General features: G+C 41.7%; 2 protein-coding genes across 9 annotated transcripts in view; one reads left to right on the plus strand and one right to left on the minus strand.

The window, feature by feature from the left end:
- Nucleotides 1-7,377, plus strand: part of WIPF3 (WAS/WASL interacting protein family member 3) — a 41,724-nt gene extending 34,347 nt beyond the window's left edge. For all 5 annotated transcript variants that reach the window (XM_068935258.1, XM_068935259.1, XM_009676413.2 and 2 more), the window contains 4 exons: nt 928-1,662; nt 3,457-3,603; nt 4,301-4,402; nt 5,419-7,377. In XM_068935258.1, coding sequence (XP_068791359.1) covers nt 928-1,662; nt 3,457-3,603; nt 4,301-4,402; nt 5,419-5,459 — 1,025 coding nt within the window. In that variant the 3' untranslated portion in view covers nt 5,460-7,377. The remainder of the gene's footprint in view (nt 1-927; nt 1,663-3,456; nt 3,604-4,300; nt 4,403-5,418) is intronic.
- A 367-nt stretch (nt 7,378-7,744) lies between these two features.
- The window catches only part of SCRN1 (secernin 1), a 39,853-nt gene continuing 30,791 nt past the window's right edge, over nt 7,745-16,806 (minus strand). For 3 of the 4 annotated variants that reach the window (XM_068935254.1, XM_068935257.1, XM_068935256.1), the window contains exons 7-9: nt 12,612-12,792; nt 10,290-10,449; nt 7,745-10,015 (exon numbers count right to left, since the gene is read on the minus strand). In XM_068935254.1, the coding sequence (XP_068791355.1) occupies nt 10,291-10,449; nt 12,612-12,792 (340 nt within the window). In that variant the 3' untranslated portion in view covers nt 7,745-10,015; nt 10,290. Of the gene's footprint in view, nt 10,450-12,611; nt 12,793-16,806 lie in introns of all 4 variants that reach the window. The other variant, XM_068935255.1, reaches the window with a different exon arrangement.

Below are 16,806 nucleotides of genomic sequence, written 5' to 3' on the forward strand. Positions count from 1 at the left end.
CTGGTACCAGCTCGAGCAGCATGGAGTATAGTAGATGTTTGCAGGGAAAGGCAGAACTTGGCTCTGCCTTGTGTTCCTTTTCTGGAAGACAAGGCTGAGATGCTCAGCACTGCTTGTGACTGGGCTTGCTCACATAACTTCAGCTGTTTACTTTGGGTTCTTAAACTAGGAGCGTACTAGGACTATATGTGAATATAGAATGAGTTGCCTTTTTGCCATCTTGTTTTCTAGAAAATCCTTGACATTTACATAGGCAAATACAATATGTAAGGTCAAGAGTCTTTCCTCGTTTGCTGTTTGAAAGGAAGTAATATTTGAACCTATGCCTTCTTGAAAGCCTTTTAGGCACTGTATTAGTGCATTAGTACTTTTAAAAACTGAGCTTTTATCCATGAGACTGAGGTAATTCAGGTAATATTGTGTGATTTTAACCTTAAGCAAGTACTTAACTTTAAAGATGCAAGTATCTATGTTGATGTGTGTCAATCTCCCTGTGTTCTCAGAGGCCTTTTCACTGGGTTTCTTGTGTCCTCCAAGCAAAGCATTCTTCCATGTTCGGCTGGCCCTACTAGTGTCAGATGGGCTGATACAAAGAACCTCAGGCTTCTGCAGAAAAGCAACGTTTCATGTTGCTTTTACTCAAGGGGAACTGAGGAACAGTGAGGGGAGCAAGGTCTCGCCGCAGGCTGTTGTATAGCCAAGGACAGAAGCAGCTCTGCAGTCCCCAGTGCCCACGTTGCCTCCCAAGCGCAGCGCACCAGGGACTGCCTGTTGGACGCGTGCTGTTTTGAGAGCAAACTTAGTGTGATCTTTCGGAGTAAACACTGGGGAGACAAAGATGAAGAGTTTGCTTTTTGCGCTGCTTGTCTGATGACTCGGAATGAAATCCTGATGCCATTTTTGTAACGTGTAATACCTGTTTTCCAGCTGGGAGGTTTGGACAGCTTCCTGGGGTCCGAGCAGCACTTCCCAAGACTTCAGTCCCACCAAACAGCACAGCAAAGGCAGGCAATAACCCTGCGCACCTGCCCGATGGTCCAAAGGCAGCTGCTCTGCCAGAGCCGCCCAGCACCTCGCGGCCCGGCCCGGCCCGGCCCAGCCTGCCTGCCCCTCCTCCACCACCTCCTACTGCCAGCAAACCTTCCCTCACTTTCCCTCCTCCGCCACCTCTTCCCCCTCCAGTGGAAAGGCCTTCCAAGGGGATAGCGCCCAGCCCCGCTCCTCCGCCCCCACTCCCTCCTCCTCAGGCTGACAAACCTACCAAGTTGCAAGCATCCGCTGCACACCCACCCCCGCCACCTCCTCCCTTGCCCCCCGTGCCCCCCTGTGGATTTCCAGGCAGGACAACTGACTTCTCTGCTGCTCCTTCCTCTCTACCTGAAATAAGGGATTATCCACTGCCCACCCCGCCCCCACTGCCGTCCCCTCTGCCCACCGCATATTTCCAATCCACAAACAGGCTCTCCTTCCCACCGTCCCCGGCCTTTAACAATGCTATGAGCAGTGGTGACACACCTCCTCCGCTGCCTCCCAAGTCTCCGCACTTGCTGTCACACTTGCATAAGCCTAATATTCAGTCGCTCCCTCTTCCTCCCACCCCTACCATCCCCCAGCCAGCGGTGGTGGTGGAGACCAGGAAGAAGAGACCAGGCAGAGGCGCAGGTAAGAGCAGCGTTGGAAGTGAGGCTTCAATCTACCTTTGGCTAGCGGGGGAAATTGCAGTGACAGTGGGAGAGCCTGTGGGAGTGGGGGTGAAGAGTACTTGGAGCAGCAGCGTGAAGTCCATCACATGGGAGGAATATCTGTAAGTGGGAGCATGAGTGCACTAGACTTCAAGCTGTTCTTACCGTTTAATCTGTTTCTTGGAAGCAACGTGCTTCATCAGCAAAAGCAATGTTGTGGGACTGGTGGGCCGTGGACAGGTAAAGACAAACATGGATGCAATCCTCTGCCTTTCAGCAAAGAACAGTGACCAGTGTCTCCTGTGATCAAGCTGGTAGGGCCAAAGGCTTTTCTCATTACGTTTCCTCATCCAGAAAAAGACATGACACTACTGGAGAGAATGCAGCAGAGGGCTACTAAGATGATTAGGGAACTGGAGCATCTCTCCTATGAAGACGGACTGAGAGAGCTGGGCCTGTTGAGCCTGGAGAAGAGAAGACTGAGAGGGCATCTGATCAATGTGTACAAGTATCTAAAGGGAGGGTGTCAAGAGGATGAGGCCAGATCATTTTCAGTGGTGCCCAGCAACAGGACGAGAGGCAACGAGCGCAAACTGAAACACAGGCAGTTCCACCTGAACATGAGGAAAAACTTTACTGTGGGGGTGACTGAGCACTGGAACAGGTTGCCCAGAGAGGTCGTGGAGTCTCCTCCTCTAGAGATATTCAGAACCCACCTATGATCCTGTGCAATGATGTGCTCTAGAGGACCCTGCTTGAGCAGGAGGGTTGGACTAGATGATCTCCAGAGGTCCCTTCCAACCTCAACTATTCTGTGATTCTGTGATTACTTGAGAAGTGGGGATATTAGCTGGTCTGTCTTTGAGCAGATGGCAAGAGGAACTTTCTCAGACTTCTCTTCTGTAATGAAGATAATAAAAAATGAGCCTAAATGTGTGTGGGTTCGAGAAATGCAGACAGCGACTTAATAAGGAACGTCAGAAGAGTATGTTCTGTACCCTGCATCTTAGCAGCCACACATCAAAAGAAAGATTATTGGGTCCCTTTGACAGCAATGGGAAAGGCCATGTAAGTACAGGAGATCAGGTGCTTAGAGATGGCGATTAATGATGCTCAGGAATTGCCTAATGAACTCATTATTTTGTCAAAATGCCTGTTCCTGATGGATGTTTCCATCGGATTAGCCTGCCTTTCTCTTGGCTGTCTAGCGGAAAAGGCAGGCAGCTTTGGGAGGGAGCTACCTTGGAGGCCTTGGGCTCCCTTGCCCTTAGGCAGTTCATATGGTAGGGCTGCAAAGAAGATGAAAACCTTCAAGGCCCCCTTCAAGGCCCTTGCAACTGCTGAGTGAAATGCACAAGAATAATGGTGATTCTACTGAGTAGCTGCTGGAGTGCCAGGAAATGATTTTGTTTTAGGGACACCACCTAGTGATTTTTCTGGAAGAAATCTGTTCATCTGGAAGTTGAAAAATAGTCTTCCCCTCCAGAATGGGACAAAAGCAAATTTCAAAAACTGTCAGGCTTTCCCCAGAACTAGAAATAGCACACTCCAGTCAGCTCAAACGGTGACTGACTTAAGTTTAAAAGTTGATGCTATAAATCCATGGCCAGGCTTGGCAAACAGCCGCTACTGTATAGTAGCTTTAGTGGGTAAGCTCGCATGAAGTGTTGCATTCCTTCTACATTGTAAGTAAGTTTTTGGGCAACGCTTACTATTGGTTTTGTTAAATCATGATGGTCTGTCTTTATGTGCTGCTCTGCTTCCTCTCTTTAAGGAACTGGTGCTGGGAAGCTAACGACCCCTCCACAGCCACCCGCAAGATCACCAACAACTGAACTTTCAAGCAAGTCTGGAGTCTCAGCCTGGGCAACAGTTCATGACCCTTATCCACCTCTTAAAAACGGAAATATGAATATCATTGGTAATATTATCTAAATAAGGTTGTCTTTTAGTCTTAGTTTAATGATTAAAGTAAAGTACAAAAGCTTGTGTCTCAGACCTACCAAGAACGTTTTCAGCTCTTTCTCATGACAAGAACAGTGTAGCATAACTAGACACACAGAAACATTTTGTGCAGCCCTATACAAGGAGAGAATATTAAGGCTTTCGCACAAATGTCCTGAACCATCCAATAGCGAAGAAGAGCACGTACTACCTGCAAATTTCTTTAAGATGGTGAAAAGTTTCTATAGTGTGCTTACATTACTACCCTTAAAAACAGTTCATGGACATTTAGTAGCTTCAATCCTATAGAATGGAGACTGTTAAGAACTGCTTTGGGATCTGATGAATTGGCTATTCATTCTTGATTGTAACTAAAGAAGTGCTCTAAAAACCATCTAAGAATATATCAATTAACCACAATATCATCAGTGCAGAAAAGTGTAATAGTAGCCAGAAGCTTTACTTCAGTTAGTACCAGGATAGCATGTGCAATCTGAGCCAGAAAACTGGGATGGCTCACAAAAGTACCCTTCCAGATGGCTTACCTGGAGTGAGCCACTATCAAATGCAGGGGAAAAATTCTTCAGCATTTTGAATTGAAATTACTTGTGGCACTTTTTTTGTTTAATAACTATTTAACAAAGACTAACGTTTGTTTCTCTGAAACTTGCCAGATGACTTTGAATCTAAATTTACCTTCCATTCTGTGGAAGATTTCCCCCCACCTGATGAATTCAAGCAATTTCGGAAAATTTATCCCAGCAAGATAGCTAGAGGTAAGTGTGTAAACATGAGGAGGTCTGATATTTATCCAACAGCATTAAAAACAGGAAGTGAAAATAAAGGACGCAGACCAGTATTAATACGAACAACTGGTTGCTACCAGTTGCTAACATATATACAAAGAGGAGTGGGATTTGTTACAGTGGTAATGAAGACTAGAGATACAGTAGTGAAGTGTTTTTCATTTTAAAATGTTGTACCAAAAAAAAGAAGGAAGTGGGTTGACATGTAGTTTAATTGTATTCTTTGCATAAAGTTATGGAGGTCCTTGAAGTTGAAAACAATTAAATATAAACAGACTTAGCCTGGTAGTGAGTGGGTTTATCTGTTCATAACCTTGTGAAATCACAAAAGAAAGCTTGTTCTACCGTATACCTATAAGAAATTTTATATTTGATCCACATGTTCCATCACATGTTTTGATTTAAATCCTAAGCATGGTGTTTTACATACCTGAATAACAAAGGCACTCAGTACCTGAACCTCTGCAGGAAAGTAGGGAATGACAGAACCTTGCTTTGTTTGTGCTTAGCTTAGAAACTTAGTATCAGGTCACTGTGGGAAGAGCAGAATTTCACACTTCCAGCTTTGAAAACTGGCATTTGAAGGTATCAAAAGATTTCATGCCCATATTCTGCCCTGTATTTTCTTTATTACTAGATCAACTATTTATTGCCAACTTTACATTACGTTCTTCCCTGTGGATGTACTTGCGTTTCTTTTCATAGCAGCTTAAGTCAGTCCAAATCAGCTGCTGTCGTTCCACTCCCTGCCATTGCACCTGTATGATCTGTATAGCAAGATGATCTGATCATAGACTTTTTTTTTTTTTTTTTTTTAAAACTAAAGGGCTACAGTGCATGAGCAATATATATCACTTCAAGGGCAGGAGGAGATAAATGCAGTATCCCTTACTTGATTGTTTTAGCTGCTGTGGAACTACATCCAAAGTATGTATTCAAAATATGTATTTATTTCCTCTGATTAAACCTGTCCTATCTGTTTACAGATCCCTCTAAAAATCCTCCGTTAAGAACACATGTGAGATGAGAAGAGTCTTCTGATGCTCTCTGGATTGGTATTAAAAATGGAGAACATCAAGATGATAGATGAAACAGAAGGGGGTCCCCTTTACAATGATAGAGATCATATTTGAGTCGCAAGTGCTGCAATGTTAACGTTTCTGTAAACTGGAAGAGAAATTTAAATGACACTTTCTGAACTAGCCTGTGCACCACAGGAATGTTAGCACATGCTTTTAAATTCTTGCATATACGTGGATATTTTTTAAGCAAAGCATCCTAAGCTTTAAATTCTTTGTAGTATTCAAGCAATTCTCATTTTAGTCATGGCTGACAGATGATACCTCAAGCATACTTTTTTGCATTAAATAGCTGTAGTTCATTTTTTCCCCCTCCATCATCATTTTTTATTTTGAAAATCTTCCAGTTATTTTTCAGATACTTTTCAATGAACTATCAGAAACTAATGTGATATGCTTAGTCTCTTTGTATATTTCTTCGCTTCTTGTATTCTGCCTATCCTCAAATTGCAGCAGAATGGCACCTTCATGAACAGATGGGCCCACAATCCATTTCTCACCAAGCACGAAGAGGAAGGAGATGACGATGGGTTGCAGCTGCTCTTGAGCCTACCTCCTATTGATCACACAGCCTTAGAGGATGGTGAACATGTCTGAAGAAGCCCAGCTAGGCTGAGTGGTTGTGGAATCGACAAAGACAACAGAATTTTTCCAAACTGAATGAAGAGGAAGTTCTTCTACTGAAAGCAAAAAAAGGGGGGGGGAGGGGGAATGTGAATACATACACATGCCATGAAGTGTGTATAGAAGGGCATGCGTCTTTTGCTTCTGGCAAGGTGGATAGTAACTGTGAATGTGACAAGTTGTCTTTACCCAACAAGGAGAAAAAGGCCTTTGGAGCCTGTCTAAGAAGCCCAACACCTACATTTTAGAAAAGCAAGTGAAGCTACTATTTTTCACTCATATTGAGCAGCAATAAGGATTCCTTGTCAAAAACAACACATGGAACAAGCAATCCACTAAGTGGTTTTTTTCTTTGAATAGAGTTGGTTGAGAAAATAACAGCCTAGCAGGGAACAAGATTTGAGCTTCCACTTTTAATGAGTAGCTGGAGGTGAGGTCTTTAGATCAGCAGTGTTCAGAACTGGACGTAAGGTTTGTTGTTTTGCTGTTTCTAGCAAAATATTCCCTTATAGTTTTCCTGGGTAGTTCAGAGTGTGACTAGTTCACCAGCTTGAATAATGGCACTGCTGTTTCAGGATAAGCCTGATATTACAGTCAGGCTATTTAAGGTTCAGATACTATTTACATAATTTAAATCCCTCTCAGCAGCAGCTGTAATAAACATAGGTGACAGGTAAAGATCCTTCCCCATTGCCGTATCTTTGAGCAGCAGTATTTGGAAGAGACAGGTAACCGCAGCCTTACATCTCTGCTTTTGTCTTAGTCCTTGCAACAGCTCCGCTATGCTGTGACTCCTGCACCTACATGCATGCTCATGGTGTGGTCATGGTGTAAGGGTAAAAAGCATTTGAAGCTCTTCCACTTATAAGACGCTAAAGTGTCATTAATCTTTTTCTAGTCTATCATGATACCTCGCTGTTCTTCACGTGAAAAGAAAAAAGAAAGTAGTGATGCTTTGACCAGTACTTTCTTCCACCTGTATTATAGTTACTTGATCAGTATGCATGAAATATGGTAATAAGCAGGGGTCAGCACATACATTGCTTCTCTTAAATAACTGCAAAAGTTTAATATTGCATCGAAGAACTTTGTTACAGTACTAATAGAAGTGACTTATTGCTGGTTCTCATCTGTATTTGGAACTTGTATACAGCTGTGTAATAACTACCTTTGTAAGGACTTTAAAGCTATTCAGATATCTTCTGGTAGATGGTCTGAACATTAAAGGAAGAAAAACTTTAATCCTGTTTTTATTATGATAAGAGGTATTTTAGAAGCGAACATCATCTTTTAGAGATTAAACTGGAAAGCCTGTGCACATTTGCAAATGTTAAAAATGCTTATGTAATATTACTGAAGTGTTATTTAATACATACTGGATCCCCCTTGTTGAGGATCCGTTGAAACTTCAGAAGCTGCTAGTACCTGGATGTACAGGGACTCACACTGGCTGTAACCCAGTGGGAGTTAGTCCCACTGTTACCCAACACGCTTGTGCTGTTCTGAGCCACAGCTGTGCTCAAGTTAAGACCAGAGGAAGTTTCAAGCCAGGGGGGTGCTCTGGTTTTCTCAGACTTGTCGGACTAGTGATTGCACTCAGGCATGTTGCTATAGCCCACTCTTTATTATTATTATTTTTTTAAATGCACTATACAACTGAAGCAAAAGCAACATACTGCTAGAAACTTACTGCCTGGATCACTGTGCCAAAATAAATTTTAGTTTTGTCATATGAACAGTTCCCAATAAGGACAAATTCGCACAAGCTGATTGCAGATGTTTGTGTTTCTTCTCTTAAGAAGCAGGCAAATAAGATCTATAACGTTGGTAGCTGGAACACCCTCCTAATGCATCTTGCCAGGTTGGAAGGCTTGAATTGTGCAGAAGAACAGTGTGAAATAACGTATCCTAATCTCTGTCCTCTGGCTGGGACAATCATTTTGTCCGTGTTCTCTCCTTGTTCACAAATACCGAGCTACTCCTACCAGGACGCTGAGCTCTCAGGAAGCCACAGCTATAGAGGCAGCTGTAAAGTTCAACTTGCCATGTGTTAAATAAACTCTCATTAGGACTATTTGCATTAAAAGCACCCTTTCATTCCACAAGTGGATCTCCTGGGAAATCCATACACTTAATTGTGGACAGGTAGCAAAGCACACTGCTCTTTCAGCAGACTTCATCACCCTCTTAAATGGAGCGTACTCCTTGCAGTCACTATTCTGGTCAGAAAGAGAGAAGTTAAGCTTTAGGGTTTATTTGCCTATTTTCTCATTCCTTTGTCTCCAGTTTCAGGATACCTACGCATAAAAGCTGAAATGAGTAAGATCTGGCCAGCTACAGTAGAGAGCATAGGAGGGGCACCTTGTGTGAGAAGGTAATTAGGCAGGCCATCAGAAAAAAAGAAAACACAACTTCATGTTTACTTTCTGCAAGTTAAACAGGCTCAATACTTTCTTTTCCAATTGTCAGTATTGTCATATAAGGCAATACTGAAATAATGAGTCTGAACAGAACAACTTCATAAAGAAGTGTTTGAGAATTCAGTGTGACAATACCACAGTGCCTGTATTTCCCTAATGTACAACTCCCTCACAGTTTCAAGTTGAGGTGTTGTTGCCTTCTAGAGGAACTTTTACCTCCTTAAAAGTCTGTGGTTTGTCACCATCCCCTTTCCTGAACAAGGATGGATTGGAACTCCATATGCTAATTTCTACCTATTAAAAACATTGACTTCTTGCCTGTTCCTCCTCCCATTAAAAAAAGAATATGGCACAGGACCGAGTGTTTCTCAGCTTCGTTCTTAAAGTATTTGCCCATCTCACTTCTGGAAGAGAAAACACACAAAAATCAAGTCCATCTGTCAAGGAAGGTAAGCATGCTGCAGAATTGCACTTGAGATAAGGAAGTAAAGACAGACAGCCAATCCTAAACTTAACCAGCTGGATTGCCACATTCATCATTAATTCACCAGCACTTAATGTACTCCTCAGCCATGTATGCTTCCCACTGAGATCACCAGGAATTGCTGAGCAGTACAAAGACAGAAACAGGGACAGTAGTCATAGTCAGGTGCTGACCAATGCCCAGCATCTATTCCCTCAAAAATGTTCCACAGTTGTAGCTCGTATATAAATAGTACGTTATTAATTGTTCCTTAAGAGTCATTTGGTTATACGTGGTTGCCTTAGCTGTCCAGAATGGCTCTGCCTGCCATACCCAGCACTGGAGCAGTAGCCAGCTGTGTTACAAACACGCAAGCTACTTCCTCAAGTTGGGAGCAGGTAAAGGAAGTTGGGAGCAGGTAAAGGCAAAACTTCACCCAGAGGACCTAAATCTGGTCATTTCTACAGGCATGATGTCAGACGCAGAGTCACTACAATCAGATATGCCAGTACAGCAAGTTCAAGAACCAGGACTTGCCTCCCAGCCCCTTTAAAACAGAGATTTCAACTCTATCATTCTTTGTAAGAATTAGCAAAAACAGAAGAAAAATACAATGCATGTCAGCTTTGCTGCAAGCCTAGTCCTGAGCAGTAGAGAAAAAAAGTTTGCTTTCAATGACAATATGGCAGTTACCCTGATGAAGTTAATCTTTGCTTTAATTGGTTGCCCAACATACATATTTAAACATTCTGTACTAAATTAGCCAGCATGCACACAGTAATTGGACCAGTCAGTGACTTTCTCCTTTCACTATACAGACATACACACAAACAGAAACACCACATGATTGGACAAAGGAAAGCAATTTGTTAGCCAGATACCGCTACCAAGGAACATTTTTTCCTCTAGAAATGTTTTTTCCTGCAAATTCACAAGTGTGAAGACTTTCTTTCAAGGCTTTGCAGTCTTCCTGTGAAAAGGCTAACAGTATCCATGGCTGAAACGAGATAACATTGGTTTAAAATCGATTCCAAGCAACAGTGAAACTGCAAACAAAAAAACTGCCCGCAATACAACAGGGGAAAGGGACTTTTGGGTCAATCCAGTGAGATGCACTGAGGGAGAAAGGATGCTTTGGACCTGATCCTACACACCCTTAGATTGGTGTAAAAGAGGGAGAGGATGCTCAGAATCAGATCCAACATCTTGCATTCACTGATACCTGCTGGTACCAGAAACTCAGCATCTAAAGAATTAAAATGTTTGCTTACTTCATTTGAAGAACTTAAGTTCTGTGTCAACACAGTCATAGAAAAGATCCACAACTTCAGCAGCATCCAGAACCTCTGTGCGAGTAAGGATATCTTCCATTGCTTCCAAGCCTTGTTTTTCAAGGTCTAACATAATCCTCATCAGCTTCTGCCCTTTATCCTAAAGGCATGAGATGACCAAACTGAATTAACTAGTAAACTAGCCCATTAAGCATTCTTACTTTTCACTTTTATTATGGGGACCTTTCAAGTCTTTTTAAAGATGAGGAAGCCTTTTTGAATACAGACAGTTTCTTCTAACAGTTTTTTGGACAGTCAGAGGCTAAGAGCAACAGTGCTTGACATTTTGTACATGAAGAGCAATAACAAAGCAGCAGTTGCCTTGTTTAGAGCAGGGAAGGAAGAGGGAGGGAAAGATGGAGAGCAGAAAAAGGTATAAGGATTTTACACATGAGAAGGAAGTAAAGCAACCCCTTAAGCTAGCAAGCCAGCTAACAGAACTATCTGAGAGGACTAAAAGCCCTGAGGGCTGTACGGATCATAGGATGCACACAAGTATCCCTCAGATCACCACCATCTTTACCTGAAAGATAATGATTAGATCTGAAGCTATGTGTAATGGAACAGCAGTAAGACTCCAGATACCAGGGAAGGCTTTGTGCGTCATTCTGGCTTACTTCATGTTTCTGGGTAGGAAATCTATTCCTGAAGAAGGTATCGTTCTGTTTTATCCAGAATTTACCTAAAGCCTTCTTAATTTCTTCAGGGTGGGTGAGTGGGTGGGTGGGTGTGTTTTTTAATGGAGAAGTGCTGTTTGTTTTGTTTGCAGCTTTCAAAATTGAATTCTAGAAACAAGAGGTTTAGAACAAATGATGGTTCTGAGCTTTCCAGGATTTCAGACTGGCATTTCTGCAGAAAGAGCATGGCACCTCAGCTAAGCTTTAGGCTTTCCGCTAGCCAGTTTTTATAGCATAAAGCCTGGCTAAAACTACAATTCTCTTTTTAAACACAACTTTTGGTGCCACATTCCAGTGCTTTTTGTTTTAATAGAGAAGAGCCTTCCAGCTAAAACGCCCCTTGTAGATATTCCCTTCCAGGTTTCCCTGAATCAACATCTCACATAACTCAGAAACGCTATGGGAGACAGTTGCACGTTGACTCAATGTTACCATAGAGGCAACAGTTTTTAAATTGAACCATTCTAAGGGATTAAAACCACATCTAGCCAAAACTGCATTTCAATGAAGGTCCTGCTAGCAGAGGTTACCATGGTTTTCTAGATTGCTAATGGACAAGTCTGAATGGTGTTATGATCTCAGCAAGTCTCTGACCTATTCAAACATGCGGTCAATCCTGCTCCACAGGAATACTGCAGAAAAGCAAGTGTGATGTGAAAGCTCAACTTGCCTGAAATACTAATACAGGCATGAGTGGCTTGTCCTGCATGTTCTCTCCCTGTTTTACTTCCTCCTTCCCATATACCTAGGCATTGTTGTACAGTACAAAAGGTATTTAGTATTTTAAATAAAAAGCTGAATAGTTTAAAAAAGGGAGCAGAGAGGAGCATAAAATTTCCATAAGGATTTTATGCTAGAAGGTTTTCAGTTCTCAGGTACTTGTTGCAAGGCAGTGGAAAACGTCCCTTCTTCCTGTATGTCATTTAAATTTGTTAAATTCTCACAAAATAATACAAATACACACACTAAACTGAGACTTATAAAAACTGTAATATGCAAATTATTCTATATACCTCATTGGACTAGGATCCATTAATCAGCTAGAAAGACTCAGTGCACAATGGGTACTGAACAACGTGCTGAACTTTGTAGGGAATTCCTGCAGCTTCCCCATCTCTCCTCCTGCTGCCACATGTATGAACAAGTTAATCAGCTTATCAGTTTATAACTTTTCACTTTCTGAAAGTGATGGAGCACAGCAACGATCACAGGATAAGTGGGAAAAAAAAAAAAAACCTATGTGGAACGGTTTCCCCTGCAGAAGGCATCATTATTCAGGATGAACCTGCAAGAATTCTAAGAATATTCAGAGAACTCTTTCAGGATTCCAACAGCACGGAAAAACATTTAGCAGGTTGTATCCTTGTTTTTCATTTCTTTACCTTAAAGTAAATTATGAAGTTAGGAATCTACATTTATTTCCTTAAATTAGATCTGTAAGTGTTTTTATGGAAAATACTACTAGAAAGAATCGAGGTCATGAAACTATTCAAAATCTTTGTTTCTTTGTGAGCAAATCTTTTACAAATAGGTTTAAGAAAATCTCTACAAGATTATAGAAGGTTCCAGGACCCACAGCTCTTACCTGATCATTCTCAAGGACAGATCGGGCCCGCTCATGTGCCTTGTATAATTCATGCCTGCGGTCAGGTTTCTCCTGGAATCGAGGTATTTTTTTAGCAGGATCATCATCACCAAAAGAAGGAGACTGCACTTTTGGTACTAATTTGACATCATCAACAAAAATAAAAGGCTTAAATATGGACCTGAAAGAAATGAGAATTACTGCTTGTTGTAATTAGATTTTCTGCATGTTATCCAACTCTTCACCTTGTCTATTTTAAAACAACACATACAGAACAGCCTAGGAAATGCTAACAAGCACAAACAAGGTGAGCAAGTTGGTACTGGCCACAAGCAAAATAAACATAAAAACAACTAGGTTCGCCAATTATTGTATTACCCTTTTTTGCCTATAGGCTTCTTTACTCTCCTTCATGCCACTTCTATCACTTCTTTAGCGTTGTACTTTCCAAGTTTTTTGTTGTGCAAGTCTCAGTGTTCAGGCCCACATCATTTTTTCTCCTCGCTTTGCACTGCCATCTCCCCTTCTCCCACCCAGATATAATTCTCAAGGACTACTTTAAAAATCTTAGGACATTCAGAAGCTCATGCACCTCAAGCTCCCTGGGGTCCCCACAGTTGAAGCCTCCATGCCAATTCTTTGCCAATGTAAACAAATCATTCAGAAACAGAAGAATTTAAAAATCACACATACACCCCTGCTTGTGTGGAGCACGGAAGATGACATAGCCAGCTCAATCAGAAGATTTGGCATATGACCAGCAGCATTAAAGAGGTTTATGTCAAGGAAAGAATAAAGATGCAGCTATCAATACCGAGACGCTTCTACAGTAACTTCAGCACTGAGCTTGGATCTGAACTCAGAAGCAGAACTCCAGACTGAAACTTGGTCCTAAGCTATAGGAAAGATCACATCTTCCAACAGGTGGGGGAATCAAGGATCTTATTCCTGAGAATCTGAGAGAAGGGTCTTCCCAAATGCATAGAGAAACTGCCTTCGTTTTAGATATACGTTGAAACAGCCCCCTGCATTCTGCAGTAAAGAAGCTGCCAGAAGGGAGAGACTTCTGTGAAGCATGATTAATAACCTCTGCCTGCATGTAGTCAGCAGATTCATTGCTGCTACCCTATCTGTCACTGTCAGGAAGCCTTGCTGACTAAGAGTTAGCATGAGTCACTATACGCAGTTAAAATAATGCTCTTTTTATGCATTAGACTGTAAAATAAAGCAAGAAAGGCCTCTACTAAGTTTAGTAGGTTTTTTTTTTTTTTTGATAAAGCCAGGCTGTCTGTCTTAGAAAAGTACAGAAATCCCACCAGAACAGTTTGAAGCCTCATTGCTTTATTATCCAAATGGAGTTGCATGAAGTCCAAGAACAGTTTTAGTACGCAAGTTCAAACTTCTTAGCCCTGAAGACTTGCGTTCCCTATGCAAGTTGTGAGGGAAGTCCTTTTGGCATGACCGACTGCCACAGCACTCAGCAGCGCCCAATGCTTCACACCACTACCAGTCTCAGGAATGACTGTCAGCTGTTCAAGAGCACCATGCTCTTCTCCCCATAACCTCTTTATCTCTATGCAAGTGGCAAATGTCCTTAATAACCGCAAGTGGTTTAGTTTAATTTCTGCGACTGCCAGGTGGATTCCAGTTAAAATATAAGATAATTAGTTCTTTGATGATCTGGCCCATTAGTTCCCTTATCTCTTTTGCTGCTTTCAGGAGAAGACCAGTAAAGCAATGGAAATCGTCCCTCCATTAAAAAACATATTTGCTATTCCCAGATATACCAAGTGTTTTCCTTTGTTAACATCCTGATGTCATACAAGGCTACCGAGAGTACACACTCCCTCTTTGCTAGTTAGGCACTTTACTTGTTTGGATTTTACACCTACTTGTTCAAAAGCGGTAACTGAAATGGTCCACAACGCCATGAGTTCAACAAGAACCCAACTGGCAAGCAACCACAGACTCTGGTCTCTGGGTCCTCTCTAAATTGCATTTACCCTAAAAGCTCTGACTCCAGGCAGCAGTCCAAATTTGGCCTTTGGCTCCAGTGGCACCCATTAAAAATTGCAGGTCACTAACACAGAGCTTTTCAGGACTGTCAAGACTGCGCACCACTCACCACTGATCCCATTTCTGGTTAGAACATGCTCTCAAAGCATTAGCATACACTATAAAAACACAAACGTTAGGCAGTGTGTTTGTCAGGAAGTATATGTTAACTACTAGAATTTTAAAAGGTGGTATAAATCTCATGTCCTAAACATTAATCAAACTACTATGTACTTATAGCCTAGTCACCAAAAATAAGGTGACTTGAAAAAAAGAGCAATACAAAATGCTGTCTTGTTTTCAAATTATTACTTTTCAGATTTTAATGGCAAAAATGATGGCAAAAATATATCTTCTCATTGAGGCCAGCCTGACTGGCCTTTAGGTCAGGTGTAAATTAAAGATTTTCCATTGATCTCCCTCTCCTTCCCCAATAAGGATCTCATCCAAGACACAACAATTTTTCCTGACAAAAATAAATGAAATGTCACATTAATCCAGGAGGATTAATGTATATCGGATTCTTGTGCTTATGTGCTTACTTTTTTGCTAACTTCTCATAATTCAAGTGTTTTCATTTTGCATGTATTACATACTGACAGAGCAAGAACATCTAGATCTAGAAAACAAGAACTGCATAGTATTATCTGGCAACTTAGTGAAAGGAGCGTAATTCAGAATTTCTGCATGAGTTATCTTCATTTCACTTTAAAGAATGAAACACCTTGAAGCTTACAGAAGCTGATTGTTTCTTAAACTGCAAGCATAATTCAAAGTAATTTAAATGCTCTTTAATTCCTTGAGCAAAATTGGAGTTCAACATTTTCAGGAGGGGGGCTGTTTTTTTTTTTTTAATGGAGATGTTACACTAACAGGGCTTGCTTCCATTGCAAATCCCTTTTTGAGGGCCAAAGCTAGCACACTGAACAAGCTGAAAACAAAGTGAATACAGACTTAATTACAGACCAACTGGACAGAACGGCATATATTTTCACCAGAAATCAGCCAGAGTAGCTTTTATTTTTTTATCACGTTTACTCAAGATTTCTACTTCATCTTGAGCAAAAGGAGAGATTCAAAGGGTAGACAGAAGATCACAGGCAGGATATTTGAGAGGGCTGCATTCATGGTTAGTCGGCCTCGTCAGAAGGCTCTGCTAATGACTCCTAATAGCCGCTACCCACAAATCCTTAGCTAAGTTCTTTCCTCCTTCCCCTTCCCGACCCAATTCCTGTAGTAGAAATCTTCCAGTGTGAAATAATCCATAGATCTGTTCACAAGTAATAAATAGCTCTGAAAAACAAACAGTTTCTATTTCAATAGAGAAAACAGCCAGAGAAGTCCCAAGGTGCAGTCTCTGGTACAGAAAACAGTGAAATCCTACACTTTGCCTCTTCATAGGGGAGGCTTTAAAGCTCAAGAGCCCTCACCATTGTACAACAGTATGGCCTCTGTGAGCTGCAGGTTACACAATCATAGCACATTTTCAACCTGAGAAAACAGAGCGGTGTCCTTAGCAAACATTTGCTGGCCACAATTTTGGGCTGTCTGAGCTTAATGGGATGCTATAGTAAGTGATGTCTTTCTAATCCTGTCTGCCTGGCCTGGAAGTTACACTGATAAGCCTCTTTGTTAGACACTGGTGTTCCAGCAATAGCCACCTCTTTACTTGACCTCACACCCCCTAATACATCCCTTCCTCTCTCAAGCTAAGGTGGCTGGTAGAAAAGGCAGTAAAGACCCCCTTCAGCAGCAGAAAGTAACCATGAGAGCTCTTTTAAAACAGGAAAACAGGGCACACATCCTGCCTCCTCTGTAGATTAAGGGAAAGATCCTGCCTTGGGTTTCTCAAGAAAGGAAGTGCAAACAGTATCTTCCTAGTAGCTACTAGGAAATGACTGTACTAGGTTTCCAAACTACCTCTGCGCCACCATAATTCTGGGTTTGGCTAGCTGGGAGCAATCCTAGGGGTTCCCAGAGCTTACAGCTTTCTAAACTAGGGACAATCCTGTTAGCATAACTCAAAAGGCTTCCGGAAAACAGAAAGTACGGTAGAGATGCTTCTGTCTTTTGTTCAACTCTGATAACAAGGTTTGTTTAATAACTTTCAACCCATCATCTACTCGGTGCCCAGGGGACA

The sequence above is a fragment of the Struthio camelus genome, chromosome 2 (genome assembly GCF_040807025.1).
Source record: "Struthio camelus isolate bStrCam1 chromosome 2, bStrCam1.hap1, whole genome shotgun sequence".
Taxonomy (NCBI): Eukaryota; Metazoa; Chordata; class Aves; order Struthioniformes; family Struthionidae; genus Struthio; species Struthio camelus.